This window comes from Balaenoptera musculus, chromosome 1 (genome assembly GCF_009873245.2).
Source record: "Balaenoptera musculus isolate JJ_BM4_2016_0621 chromosome 1, mBalMus1.pri.v3, whole genome shotgun sequence".
Classification (NCBI taxonomy): domain Eukaryota; kingdom Metazoa; phylum Chordata; class Mammalia; order Artiodactyla; family Balaenopteridae; genus Balaenoptera; species Balaenoptera musculus.
The window spans coordinates 78,469,268-78,483,570 of NC_045785.1; the positions used below are offsets into that span (position 1 = coordinate 78,469,268).

At 39.2% G+C, this 14,303-nt stretch overlaps 2 protein-coding genes across 2 annotated transcripts in view; both read right to left on the minus strand.

The window, feature by feature from the left end:
• The window catches only part of LOC118899293 (golgin subfamily A member 6-like protein 6), a 31,749-nt gene extending 30,909 nt beyond the window's left edge, over window positions 1-840 (minus strand). The window contains exons 1-2 of the mRNA XM_036860814.1: window positions 765-840; window positions 294-449 (exon numbers count right to left, since the gene is read on the minus strand). Coding sequence (XP_036716709.1) covers window positions 294-449; window positions 765-840 — 232 coding nt within the window. The remainder of the gene's footprint in view (window positions 1-293; window positions 450-764) is intronic.
• Window positions 841-2,227: 1,387 nt separating this feature from the next.
• LOC118899331 (guanylate-binding protein 7-like) lies at window positions 2,228-6,719 on the minus strand. The gene is made up of 6 exons (XM_036860946.1): window positions 6,603-6,719; window positions 5,394-5,511; window positions 4,844-5,034; window positions 3,324-3,408; window positions 2,811-2,969; window positions 2,228-2,463 (listed from the first exon to the last, which is right to left on the minus strand). Exons 1-6 carry the CDS (start codon window positions 6,717-6,719, stop codon window positions 2,228-2,230), a joined length of 906 nt encoding a protein of 301 aa, XP_036716841.1.
• Window positions 6,720-14,303: the final 7,584 nt, after the last annotated feature.

Genomic DNA, 14,303 nt, shown 5'->3' on the forward strand with positions numbered 1-14,303 from the left:
ACCGCTCCCCATCCTCTAATTTCTTTGTGACCATACTGTCGTGAAAAAGCAGATGGAAATGCCTGAATTCACCAGTGTCCACACACCAAGGGCAGGGTAGAGAATCTCCTGGAAGATCCCTGACTGGCAGGCTGGACCTACAACCACACCTCACATTGTTCTTTCCCAGTGTAATAGAATGTGTTCACAGATGAGAGGAAGCTCCCTGCTTCTGGAAGTTTCTCCCATCAGACTTCTCAAAGGGCATTGCAGGAAACTACCCAGTGCATTGTGTGCTGAGCCCATCCATGTACCTGCCGAGGTCTTTTCTCCTTTTCTTATTTTCTCTGTCATTTTGCCTATGAATCCTTCGAAGCCTTTTTCTTGGTCCTCCAACTTCTGCCACATCTCTTTATACTTTTGCTTTAGAAGCTCCTTTTCCCCCTCTGATGGCTCTCTTTCAGTCCATTCTGCTTGTCCAAGAAGATTTTAGAGAGGGAAGAAAACAACAGTCAGCCCTGAGAGGTACAACCTCCTCCATCCACTAAACCTCTACTTTCTCAGTGACCAAATTGTCACTGAGGGCAGGTTTGGGAATGTGCTAGGAAAGATACTGACTGGCTGGCTGGACCTAAAACCACACCTGGCTTTGTTATTTTCAGATGAAGCAGTGTGTTCACAGAAGGAGAAGAAGTCCTTGCTTCTGGAAGTTCCTCCTGTCAGAGTTCTCAGAGGGCATTGCAGGAACCTACCCACCCCACTGTGAGCTGAGGCCTCCCCTGTACCTGCTAACGTCTTTGCTGCATCACGAAGGAGCCCGTCTGTCTTCATGCAGCATCCCTCTAGCTCCTCCTTTATCATCCCTATGCTCTGGAGACACAAAGTGGCAAAGACATGTCAGGCAGGTCAAACCTGAACTTCCATTGATATATTCTGAGAAAAGAACTATTCTGAATAACACTCCCTGGTTGTGTCCAACTGCCTACAAGTAAAGTTTCCAAGATCCTGCCTACATTGTTACCCTTCCAGCCTCCTCTTCCAGTGTTGCTTCCACCATCCATGGAGGTTCCACCAGTCAGAATAATGTGCAGTTTTACAAATACTTAACCTTGGGCAATTTCATATTTTTCATACGCTGTTTTTTCTGCTTCTGGCTCTTCAGGTAACATCCTACCATGGATAATAGGTACTAAATTTTCAAAATTTACATCACACCTCTTCCAGGAAGATTCGCTAAACCACCTTCCCCATGTGAAATCACTGTACATTTACATTCATAAATTTGTATCAATTGTACACTTAAATGTGTGAAATTTATGGCTTGTGAATTACATCTCAATAAAACTGTTTAAATAAACTTGAATGACTGCATCTCAGAGAAAAGTGCTGAAATACTCTCTTTAAGACTACTAGTAAGTGTCTTTATTCCCTGAGCCTTCCAGGTGAAATGTAGGGTTTGCTTTATATAATGTCTATAGTTCCTCACAGCTGTAGATTCCTCAGATTCTATCTAAAGTGTATGATTAACAGTAATACAACTGAAAGAGTAATAAAGATAATGCAAGATCTGGTAAGAGAAGCTCCACAGAGGAACTTGAGTTGCTATGAATGGGAGAGAGTGCACAGGAAAAATAACGATCTCAAAATAACTTGAAGTCTTTTCCAAGCACATAAGGAAATTTTGCAAGTGTTCAGTCAAGGAGGACATCTGAGTGCCTGTACTGACGTTGCTTCAGAGGTCAGACATGTATCCAGAAAAGTGCTTCAGTTTGGAATTGAGTAATATAGTCTATTAGAACTCTCTTACTCAGAGAAATCAGGATCCTTCTACTATGAATGGCAGTAAACCTGTGGCCAATAAGATGGATTTTAGGTAGTGAGGGAAACATGAAGAATCAACTATTAAGACAAATTACCATGTACTGCTTCAGTAACTTCTCCTGCTTATATTAAATATACTCAGAATGTCTACTTGTTAAACCTGGGAACCCCATTTAATATTGATTCCATGAGACCATTCATGAATCTCTCAAAACAGCAGCACAAGCCCTGGGAAAGTTATTTATGTTCTATAAATGCTTAGAGGTCCAAGGTCCTCCTGGGCTCTTCAAAAACTGTGAACTGAATTCAAGTTCTTGGATACAAGCCATTAAAATCTCAGGGCTTCTAGTGAATCAAAAGCAATAAAAGACAATGGTTTGTCCCTCTATGACTTTGCTTTAATTTTCACCCACCCCTTCCTGAGGTTCTAGGGCTTTGTTCCACAGTCACTGCCCTGACCAGACCAGGTTACCTCCAGCATCTGAATCCTTTCGTTCATCTTCCTCAGAAGGTTGTCTCTTTCTCTCATCTCCTCTGTCATTTTGACTCTAAATCCCTTGAAGGCTCTTTCTTGGTCCTCCATCTTTGGCTGCAATTCTTTAACCTTTTGTTTAAGAGGCTCCTTTTCCCTCTCAGCTGCCTCTCCTCTGGCCCACTCTTCAGCTCCAGGAAGAATTTAAAGTAGGAAGAAAACAACAGTCAGATCTGAGAGCTACACCCTCCTGTATCCAACCCTCCACTTTCTCAGTGACCAAACTGTAGGTAAAGCAGGTGGACACATCTAAATTCACCTGTGGCCACACATCAAGGGCAGTTTTGGAAATGTGCTAGGAACGGCCCTGGCTGCCGGGCTGGACCTACACCAGCTTGCCTTGTTGTTTTCACATGTAGCAGAGTGTGTTCAGGGAAGGAGAAGGAGGTCCCTGTCTCAGGAAGTTCCTCCTGTCCCAGTCTCACAGGGCACTGCAGGCAGCTACACACCCCACTGTGGGCAGAACCCTCCCCTGTACCTGCTGAGGTCTTCTCTCTTTCTCTTATCTCCTCTGTCATTTTGGCTCTTAATCTCTCCAAGAGTCTCCTTTGGTCCTCCAACTTTTGCCACAGCTCTTTAACCTTTTGCTCAGAAGGGTCTTTTTCCCTCTCAGCTGCCTCTCTTTTGGCACACTCTTCTGTTCCAGGAAGATTTAGAGAGGGAAGGAAACAACAGTCAATCCTGAGAGCTGCAACCCCTCATCCCCCAAACCTCAACGTTCTCAGTGACAAAACTGACTGGAAAAAGCAGATGGACAGGTGTGAATTCACCTGTGACCACATATCAGGACACATGTGGGAATGTGCTAGGGAAGGCCACTACTGGCTGCCTGGACCTATAACCACAACTCTCCTTGTTATTTTCCGATGAAGCAGAGTGAGTCCACAGGAGGAGAGGAAGTTCCCTGCTTCTGGGAGTTCCTCATGTGAGAGTCTGAGAGGGCATTGCAGGAACCTACCCACCCCACTGTGAGCTGAGCCCTCCCTTGTACCTGCTGAGGTCTGCTCTGAAACATGAAGGAGCTCACCTTTCTTCATGGAGTGTTCCTCTTGTTCTTCTGTCATTTTTCTTAAGATCTGGAGACACAAATGGGCAAAGACATGTCAGGCAGGTCAAACCTGAACTTCCACTGAAATATTCTGAGAAATCAACTGTTTCAAGTAACATTCCCTGGTTGCTTCCCACTGCCTATAAGTAAAGTTTCCAGATCTTGCCTACCTCTCTCCCCTTGCAGCCTCCTTGTCAATGTTGCTTTTCCCCAGATGCTAGCTTCCACCAGTCAGAAGAATGTGCAGTTTTACAAATAGGTAATTTGGGGGGTTTTTATATTTTTCATATGCTGTTTTTTCTGCTTGTGGTTCTTCTGATACATCCCACCTTGAATAAGATGTACAAATTTTTCAAAACTTACTTTACATGCCCCTTCCAGGAAGATTTCAGGAAACACCTTCCCCGTGTGAAATCATTGTACGTTTACATTGGTACATTTGCATCAATTGTATATTTTTAATAAACAAAATTTATATTGATAGTTTTAAAATTATATCTCAATAAAACTGCTTAAGGAAAACTGAATCACTCCATCTCAGAAAAAATATTGCAATACTCTCTTTACGGCTACTAGTAAGTGTCAACTCCCTGAGCCATGCTTATGAGATGTTGGATTTACATTATATAATCTCTATGGTTCACCGCAGCTGTAGCATCCTGAGATTCTATCTACAGGGTATGATTAACAGTAATACAACTAAAAGTAAAACAAAGATAAAGAATGATCTGGTAAGAGAATCTTCTCAGAGGAACTTAGCTTACTGTGAATGGAAAGAAGTACAGAAAAAGCAACAAGCTCAAAATAACCTAAGTGTGTTCCAAGCACATAAGGAAACTTTGGACATGTTCTGTCAAGGAGGACATCTGAGTGCTTTTGCTTTGCTTCAGAGGTTAGACAGATTTCCAGAAAAAGTGCCTGTGTTTGGAAGAGGAGGAGATCACTTGGAGTAATATAGTGATTTAGACTCTTACCCACAGGAATCAGGATCCTACTACTATGAATAGTAGTAAATCTGTGGCCAATAAGGTGGCCTCGAGGTAGATGGGGTAACATGAAAAATCAACTATTAAGACAAATTACATGTACTGCTTCAGTAACTTCTCCTGCTGATATTAGATACTCTCAGACTGTCTACTTGATAATCCTGAGAACCATATAATATTGACTCCATGAGGTCATCCAGGAATCCCTCAAAAGAGCAGCACAAGCCCTGGAAAAGTTATTTATATTCTATAAATGCTTGGAGGTACCAAGATCCTCCTGAAATCTTCAGAAAACTTGCTGTGATCAGAACTCAAATGCCTGGATATAAGTCATTAAAATCTCAGAGCTTCTAATGAATCAAAAGCAGTGAAGGGCAATGGTGCTTCTCTCTAGGACTTTGTTTTAATTTTCACCCACCCCTTCCTGAGGTTCGAGGACTATTTCCACAGTCACTGCCCAGATCCAGACCAGGTTACCTCCAGCATCTGAATCCTCTCATTCATCTTTCTCAGAAGGTTGTCTCTTTCTCTCATCTCGTCTGTGATTTTGACTCTAAATCCCTTGAAGGCTCTTTCTTGGTCCTCTAACATTTGCAGCAGCTCTTTAAACTTTTGCTCAAGAGGATCCTTTTCCTTCTCAGCTGCCTCTCTTTTGGCCTGCTCTGTTGCTCCAGGAAGATGTTAGAGAGGGAAGAAAACAAAAGTTAGCCCTGAGAGCTACAACCCCCATCCCCCAAACCTCCACTTTCTCAGTGACCAAACTGTCTTAAACAAGCAAATGGACATGTCTGAATTCACCTGTGACCATGCATCAAGGGCAGTTTTGGGAATGGACATGTCTGACTTCACCTGTGACCACACATCAAGGGCAGTTCCTTTGCTAGGAAAGGCCCTGACTGGCTGCCTGGACCTATAACCACAACTGTCCTTGTTATTTTGAGATGAAACAGAGTGTGTTCATAGAAGGAGGTCCCTGCTTCTGGAAGTTCCTCCTGTCAGAGTCTCAGAGGGCATTGCAGGAACCTACCCACCCCTGTGTGAGCTGAGTTCTCCCCTGTATCTGCTAAGGTCTTTTCTGTGTCCTGAAGGAGCTCACCTTTATTCATGAAGCATTCCTCTAGTTCCTCTTTTGTCTTCCCTGAGCTCTGGAGACAGAAAGGGGCAAAAACACGTCAGGCAGGTCAAACCTGGAATTCCATTGAAATATTCTGAGAAATCAACTGTTTCAAATAACATTCGCTGGTTGCTTCCCACTGCCTACAAGTAAAGTTTCCAAGATTCTGCCTACCTCGCTCCCACTGCAGCCTCCTTGCCAGTGCTGCCTCCTGCACCCTGTCCCCCACCCCTCCCACCCCATCCCTGCCACATGCTAGCTTCTACCAGTCAGAAGAATGTGCAGTTTTACACATAGGTAACCTTGAACACTTTCATATTTTTCATAATTTTTTTTCCACTTACAGTTCTTCTGGAGACATCCCACCCTGGATAATACGTAAAAATATTTCACAATTTACATACCACACCTCTTCCAGGAAGATTTCCAAATACACCTTCCCCACGTGAAATCATTGGACATTGACCTTGGTACATGTGTATCAACTGTACATTTTAAATGCATTAAATTTATGGTGCTTGTTTTATAGCTCAATAAAACTAGTTAAAGAAACTTGAATTACTCCCATCTCAGAAAAAAAAAAAAAAAACCTGAAATACTCTCTTTAAGACTACTGTACTCTCTTTAAGACTACTAGGAAGTTTCTAAGTTCCCTGAGCCTTCCGTGTGAAATGTTGGTTTGTACTACATAACTCTATGGTTCCTCGCAGCTGTAGCATCCTGAGGTTCTATCTACAGGGCATGATTAACAGTAAGACAACTAAAAGCAAAGGTAAAGAAAGATCTGGTAAGAGAATCTTCCCAGAGGAACTTGGCTTACTATGAATGGGAGAGAGTACACAGTAAAAGCAACAAGCTCAAAATAACTTGTGTTTTCAAGTATTCAGTCAAGGAGGACATCTGAGTCTCTTTACTGACTTTGTTTCAGAGGTCAGACAGATTTCCAGAAAAAGTGCCTGAGCTTGGGAGAGGAGGAGATAAATTGGAGTAATATAGTCTATTAGAACTCTCACTCAAAAGAATCAGGATCCTTCTACTACGAATGGTAATAAACCTGTGGACAATAAGGTGGCCTCAAGGTAGCGGAAGTAACATGAAGAATCAACTATTGAGACAAATTACCATGTACTGTTTCAGCGACTCGGGTTTGTCGTATTTGATGGAGTACTCCATTGTGTCTTGTCTATAGGCCGCTGTTGACAGTGCAGGGGCAGTTTTGGTGGGAACCTCCTTCTGCATAGCCACTTAATTTCCACACTAGGACAGAGGTTCTCCAAACAAGGAACCTCCCATTGTTGAAGGCAACCAGAAGATCACCACCAGAATCCACAGTCCTGAATAAGGCAGGAAATTTAGGGAAGCAATGATTAATGATCAATAAATCTGAAACTACACATCTAAAATGATTTTTTAATCCTATGTAGTATGAAAATCTTCATAAACCACATCTCCTCCTACTAAATTAGTGTTTTTTTCTATTAATCTTTATGGTTCTCCAGGTTACTGCACAATCATACAACTCTATAACCAAACAAAATTAAATAAATAATTCAATTATAAAATGGCCATAGGAATGAAAAAAACGTTTCATATTAGACATCCCAATGGCTCACAGGTATACGAAAAGATGCTCAACATCACTAATCATCAGGGAAATGCAAATCAAAGCCACAATGAATGATCACTTCACACCTGCTAGAATGGTTATTATCAGGAAGACAAGAGACAAGTATTGGTGAGGATGTGAAGGTAAAGGAAAGTTTGTGCCCTGCTGGGAGGAATAGAAATTGGTTCAGCCACTATGGAAAACAGTATGAATATTCCTCAAATAATTAAAAGTAGGATTACTATATGATCCAGTACTTCTACTTCTGGGTATATACCCACAGGAAATGGAAACAAGATATTGAAAAGATGTATACACTCCCATGTTTACTGTGGTATTAGTGACAATAGCCAAGATATGGAAACAACCTAAGTGTCCATCAATGGATGAATGGATTAAAAGTTGTGGTACATCTATACAAGGAAATATAATTTCTCCCTGAGAAAGAAGGAAATGCTGTTATTTATGACAACATGTGTGGACCTTGAGGGCATCATACTAAGTAAGTCAAACAGAGAAAGAAAAATACTGTATGATATCACTTATGTGTGGAGTCTTAAATAGCTGAACTTGTAAAAAACAGAGTAGAATGGTGGCTACAAGAGGATGGTGGTAGGGTGGAGGAGTTGGGGATATATGGTGTAAGGGTACCAAATTTCAACTAGTAGATAAATAAGTCCCAGAGATCTAATGCACAGCATAGAGATTATAGACAACAATACTGCATCATAAATTTCAAAGTTGCTAAGAGACTAGATCTTAATCCTTCCCACTACAAAAAATACCTTATTAGGTAACGTGAGAGAGATGTTAGCTACGGCTACAGTGATAATCATACTTCAATATATAAATGTATCAAATCAACACCTTGTACACCTTAAACTTACACCATGTTATATATCAATTTTATCTCAGTAAAAATAATTTTTAAAAAATTAAATAGATAAGAGGTAAACAATTAGGGCAGTTATATGAGATTACATTTGTCCCTATTGAAATTCCACCTAACCTTAAGGAACCAATTGTTTGAAATTTAGATTTCTCTGGATTAAAAAATATGTATGTTGTTTGTGTTCTCTCTGAGATTAGCACTTATTATATAAGATGTCTCCTTGGAGGCTATGGTAACTTGAAAACCCAAGAGAGTCTCACAGTGCAATATAATCACAAAGATATTCTCTTGCTTCAGAGTCATCCAAAGCATGTGTATGTCAGCACTTCTGTACTTTTCTATGGCACAAAATGTAGGCTAGTGCTAGACCTACACAGAGTGCTGCCTCATTATTTCCCAAGTCTCTGCTGAAGCCAACGATGAAATACAGGGTATTGTCTCTAGTGTTTTGCTTCTGTAAAATAATAATATTTAAGCATTTATTGACAGTCTAATATTTGCTTACATTCCCCATACATGCCTTACTTACATCCCTTACTATACCCCCTTTGCAAATGAGATTAGTGGGGCTCAGAAAATCTAAGGTATTTGCCCAAAGCACATAGCGAATAAGTGGTAGAACCAGGATTTGAAACCTGGAAGGTCTGTTTGCATATTCTGCGCTTTGCACCCAAATATCTGACAAAATAACCCTCCTCAAAAACATTGGTTCCTCCACACTCCTTGATCAGTAACTTCCTGGGGCTTTCTGTAGACTCTCCTGTACCAAAAAGATTCTCACTAGTGTCTTCTTGTGACCTGATGGGCTCCTCTTACTTCTGCAGAGTCAGCCCTCACACCACACACCACTCCACAGTTTCCAGACCTGGCTCTTTCCTGGCACAGGTAGTGCTCACCAGGGGCTCTAGTTCACCTCAGGTTTATGAAAGACATTTTTTCACGTTTTTATTCCTTGATAGTAGATGAAAATTAACCTGCAAAAACTACAGTGACAAATTAGTCCATTAATGTATTTTAATGCATTCTATGAACTGTAAATTCCAGAGATATGAGTTGTGAGAATAAATTATTCATTAGAACAAAACAATAATATGCTGAAAACACAGTTTCTGTTCACCCTTCCTTTATTAGATTCTTCAGGCTCTGAGGAATAAGTCATATGGAGGTAAAATATAACCCCTAATCACAGCATTATAATCACTAGATTTGCATTCCCCTTTTCAGGGACAAGATTAAGGGAACCTGCAAAAAATGTGGATTTTACCGCAAAGTCTTTTGTATAAAACTAATCTGTGTTGTCTCAGCTATGAAAGAATCACAAATTTTAGCTTCACATTTACAAAGTAGTGTTGTTCACTCCTGCTCAGAACATAGGCTACAAGGATGTATTGTACAACATGGGGAATATAGTCAATATTTTGTAATAACTGTAAATGGAGTGTAACATTTAAAAATTACATTAAAAGTAAAAGATTCAAATAAATAAATAAAAATAAATTTAAAAAAAAGAAGTAGTTTTCAAATTTGATGTACACAAGAATCACCCGGAGTGGTTGTAAAACCCAGATTCCCAAGCCCGAGTCTACACGTGTAACAAAAGCCACCACTGAAGTTTCTAAGGGAAACGTCTACAAAAAAACTCAGTTTTGACTAGTTATTTTTATCTGATAAAGTTCTGTTATGTAGGACTAAATTCATTCCTACCTGATGATTTTCAAAGCTCTTACAGCAGTGCTCTATAAATGTGAAACAATCTCTTCCAATGATAATTGTTTGTAGCCTCCTGGATGAAGACTGTATTTGTTCTCTGGATCTACAAACCACCATTTCTGTAAGGGGATGGTATTTGATCAAGGAGGTCCATAAAGAGAATTGAACCTCCCCTTTTGAAAATCGGTTGGAAAATTGTTATAGGAGTGCTTTTTTTTTCCCATTTCTTTATTGTGGTAAAATATACATAATGTAATATTTACCATCTTAACCATTTTTAAGTATAGAGCCCTGTGGTATTAAGTACATTCATACTGTGTGCAATCACCACCACCGTCCACCTCCAGAACAGTTTTCATCTTATAAAACCGAAACTCTATATTCATTAAACAATAACTCCCCAATCCCCATTTTCCCAGCCCCTGGTAACCACCATTCTATTTTCTGTATCTATGATTTTTACTACTCAAAGTACCTCATGTAACTGGAATAACATGGCATCTGTCTTTCTGTGACTGGCTTATTTCACTCAGCATAATGTCCTCTAGAGTCATTCATGTTGTGCTATATGTCAGAATTTCCTTCATTTCTAAGTAAGGCTAAAAATATTCCATCATATGCATATATCACATTTTGCTTTTCCATTCATCCGCTGATGGACATTTGGGTGACTTCCACATTTTACATATTGTGTATAATGATGCTATGAAAATGCATATACAAATATCTTTTTGAGATGTTGCTTTCAATGCTTTTGAATATATATTCATAAGTAGAATTGCTAGATCATATGGAAATTCAATTTTGCATTTTTGAGGGGAACCATCATACTGTTTCCCACAATGGCTGTATCATTTCACATTCCGATCAACAGCACACAAAGATTGCAATTTCTCCACATCCTCTCTGACACTAGTTATTTTCTATTTTTTGATAGTAGTCATTTTAGTGGGTGTGAGGTAGTTTCTCATTTTAGTGTCTATTTGTATTTCCCTAATGATTAGTGTTGTAAAGCATCTTTTCATGTGCTTACTGGTCATCTGTATATCGTCTTTGGGGAAATGTCTATTCAAGTCCTTCGCCCATCTTTGGATACGGTTGTCTGTTTCTGCATTCTTGAGTGTTAGGGGTTCTCTATATATCGTGGATATTAATCCCTAATTAGATATATGACTTACAAACATTTTCTCCCACTATCTGAGTTGCATTTTTATTCTGTTGATAGCATTGTTGAAGAAGTTCAGTTGGTCTGGTAGAATTCACCAGTGAAGCTCTCAGATCTCGGTGGGGGGTGGTTCCAGGAAATTTTTGATTACTGATACAATCTCCTTACTAATTATAGGTCCATAACGATTTTCTTCATGACTTAATCGTGGTAGGTTTTGTCTCTAGGAATTTGTCCATTTCGCCTAGGTTATCTAATTTGTTGGTGTACAATTGTTCATAGTTCTCTCTTACAACCATTTCTCTTTCTAAAATATTGGTAGTAATGTTCTCGTTTTCATTTCTAATTTTAGTATTTGTGTCATCTCTTTTTGTTCCTTAGGTAATCTAGATAAAGGTTTGCCAATTTGGTTGATCATTTCAAAGAACCAACTTTTGGTTTTATTGATTTTCTCTATTGTTTCTCTATTCTCTACAGTAGCCCTCTTTATCCGCAATTTTGTTTTCCATGGTTTCAGTCACCTGCAGCCAACCTCAGTCTAAAAATTCTAAATAGAAAAGTTCAGAAATAAACAATTCATAAATTATAAATTGTGCACCATTCTGAGTAACATAATGAAATATCACACCATCCTGCTCTGTCTCTCCTAGGATATGAATCATGCCTTTGTCCAGCGTATCCACCCTGTATATGTTACCTGATTGTTAATATAGGAAAAACATAGTATATGTAGGGTTTGGTCCTATCTGAGGAGACTACTATATTTCATTTATCTTTACTCTGATCTTTATTATTTACTGGCTTCTGCTAGCTTTGGATTTAGTTCATTCTTCTTTTGCTAGTTTTTTTCAAGTAGTAAAGTTCTATTTTTGATTTGAGGTCTTTCTTCTTTTTTAATATAAGCATTTATACCTATAAATTTCCCCTTTGACACTGCTTTAACTGTTTACCATAAGTTTTGGTATGTTGTGTTATTGTTATCACTCATCTCTAAGTATTTCCAGTTTCTCTTGTGATTTCTTCCTTGATCTACTGATTGTTTGAGTGCATTGTTTAATTTCCACAAATTAGTTAACTTTCCAGTTTTACTTCAGCTATGGATTTCTAACTTCATCCATTGTGGTCATAGAAGATACTTTGTATGATATCTACCTTTTAAAATCTATTGAGACTTTACTTGTGGCCTAACATATATTTGGTCTATCCTGGAAAATATTCCAACATGCCCTTGAGGAGAATGTGTATTCAGATGTTGTTTGTAGAGCATTCTGTATGTGTCTGTTAGATCTAGCCGGTTTACTTTATTTATCAAGTCCTCTCTTTAATTTTCTTCTGTCTGGTTATTCTATCCATTATTGAGAGGTGGATATTGAAGTCTCCAAATATTATCATAGAACTCTTTATTTTCATTTCAATTCTGTCAATTTTTGCTGTGTATATTTTGAAGGTTCTGTTATTAGGTATACAAATGCTTATGATTCTTAGACCTTCTTTCTATATTGAAATTTTTATTGATGTATAATGTCCTTCTTTGTGTCTTGTAACAGATTTTTTATTTTAAAGTCTATTTTTTCTGATATCCATATAGCTACCTATGCTCTCCTTTGGTTACTGTTTTCATGAATATCTTCTTCCATCCTTTCACTATCAACCTATTTGTGTCTTTGGCTCCAATGTAAGTCTCCTGCAGACAGCATATAGTTGGATCATTTTTTAAAAATCAATTCTGCCAATCTCAGTCCTTCGATTGCACAGTTTAATCTATTTATATTTAGAGTAATTCCTGTTAAAGAGCGATTATTTCTATCATTTAGCTATTTGTTTTCTATACACCTTATGACTCTTTTGTCCTTCATTTCCTGCATCATTATCTTCTTTTATGTTTAGCTGACTTTTTGTACTAAAATATTTTAATTCCCCAATTATTTCCTTTTGTGTATATTCTATAGCTATTTTCTCTGTGGTTATCATGGGGATTACATTTAATATCCTAAAGCTGTAACACTGTACTTTAAGTTTACCAGCTTAACTTGAATAATATACAAAAACTCTGCTCCTTTACAGTTCTGTTCCCATCTTTTTCAGTTGTTGATGTCACAAATGACACTTTTATATTGTGTGTCCAAAAACATGAACTAATCAGTGTTTTTATTAAAGCATTAGTCTCTTAAATTATGTAGAAAAAAATGTGCATTTACAAATCAAAGATAAAATGATACTAGATTTTAGGCTAATTTTCTTTAAGAGATTGATCTCTTAAATATAGTTGAGAACAAAAACTAGAGTTACAAAATGTTGTTATAGTAATACTAGCTTTTATACTTGGTCACATATTTACCTTTAATGAGATCTTTATTTATTTCACTGGTGCTTCTGCCATGAAGAAAATGTGCATAGAAGGGCCCTGAAAAAAATCTCAGTCATTCCAAGCTCTTAATACTGACTTTTTCCCTGACCACATTCATGTGCACAGTGCAGGAAACCATAGGACCAAAGATAAGCTTGCTGTCCAAGCCACAGGCTGATAAAATAAGAGAGTCTTCATTAAAACGAGTTTGGTAACTGTAAATGCTTGGCCCTTTCCCTTCAAATATCCATCAGTGCTCTGATGGTTTCTGAGGCCAACCTACATTCTGGTCCTAGTGGAAACTCTATTCCTTAATTATATTTCAGGGAAACTTGGAGGAAAGAGACACAAAATGAGGAACCAAAAGGAAAAGCTGAAAAACAACAGCTCTTTCTGGGGTTCCCAAACCACCATTCCAACACCAACAGGGATAATCACCACCTGTGCCTCTCTGGGAAGAAGGTCTTCATATCTAGGCTGCACTTCAGCAGTCTCTGAGTTTAGTCATTCTTTCTTCCTGCATCCCTGACACAGTATGCGTAGGCTAAGGCCTACAATTAAAAACTCATCTATTTTTCCGGGCTTCCCTGGTGGTGCAGTGGTTAGGAATCCGCCTGCCAATGCAGAGGACATGGGTTCGAGCCCTGGTTCGGGAGGATTCCACATGCTGCAGAGCAACTAAGCCCGTGCACCACAACTACTGACCCTGAGCTCTAGAACCCATGAGCCACAACTACTGAGCCCATGCACCACAGCTACTGAAGCCCGTGTGCCTAGAGCCTGTGCTCCGCAACAAGAGAAGCCACCGCAATGAGAAGCCCGCACACCACAGTGAAGAGTAGCCCCCATTCGCCGCAACTAGAGCAAGCCCGCACGCAGCAACGAAGACCCAGCACAGCCATAAATAAATAAATTCATCTATTTTTAATTCTGCCCCTATAATGACTCCACAAGGGTGACAGTGCTCTTAATACTGTGAGGATCTCAGGTTGGATGTTATTGTTGGCACAGGGCAGTCACATCCTATGATGCAGTACACTGTCTCCATCCAAAGCCAAGGAGATGGGGCGGGGGAGGGGGTGGAGGGCAACCATCATTACTGA

Excerpts from the sequence above, each read along its gene's own strand:
- LOC118899331 (XM_036860946.1), bottom strand. The coding sequence starts at position 6,719 with ATGCAGAAGGAGGTTCCCACCAAAACTGCCCCTGCACTGTCAACAGCG. Across the intron at positions 5,035-5,393 it reads CTCAGCTCACACAGGGGTGG|CAACAGAGCAGGCCAAAAGA; the intron begins GTAGGTTCCTGC and ends ATCTTCCTGGAG. Across the intron at positions 2,464-2,810 it reads AAGAGAGAAGACCTCAGCAG|CTGAAGAGTGGGCCAGAGGA; the intron begins GTACAGGGGAGG and ends TTCTTCCTGGAG.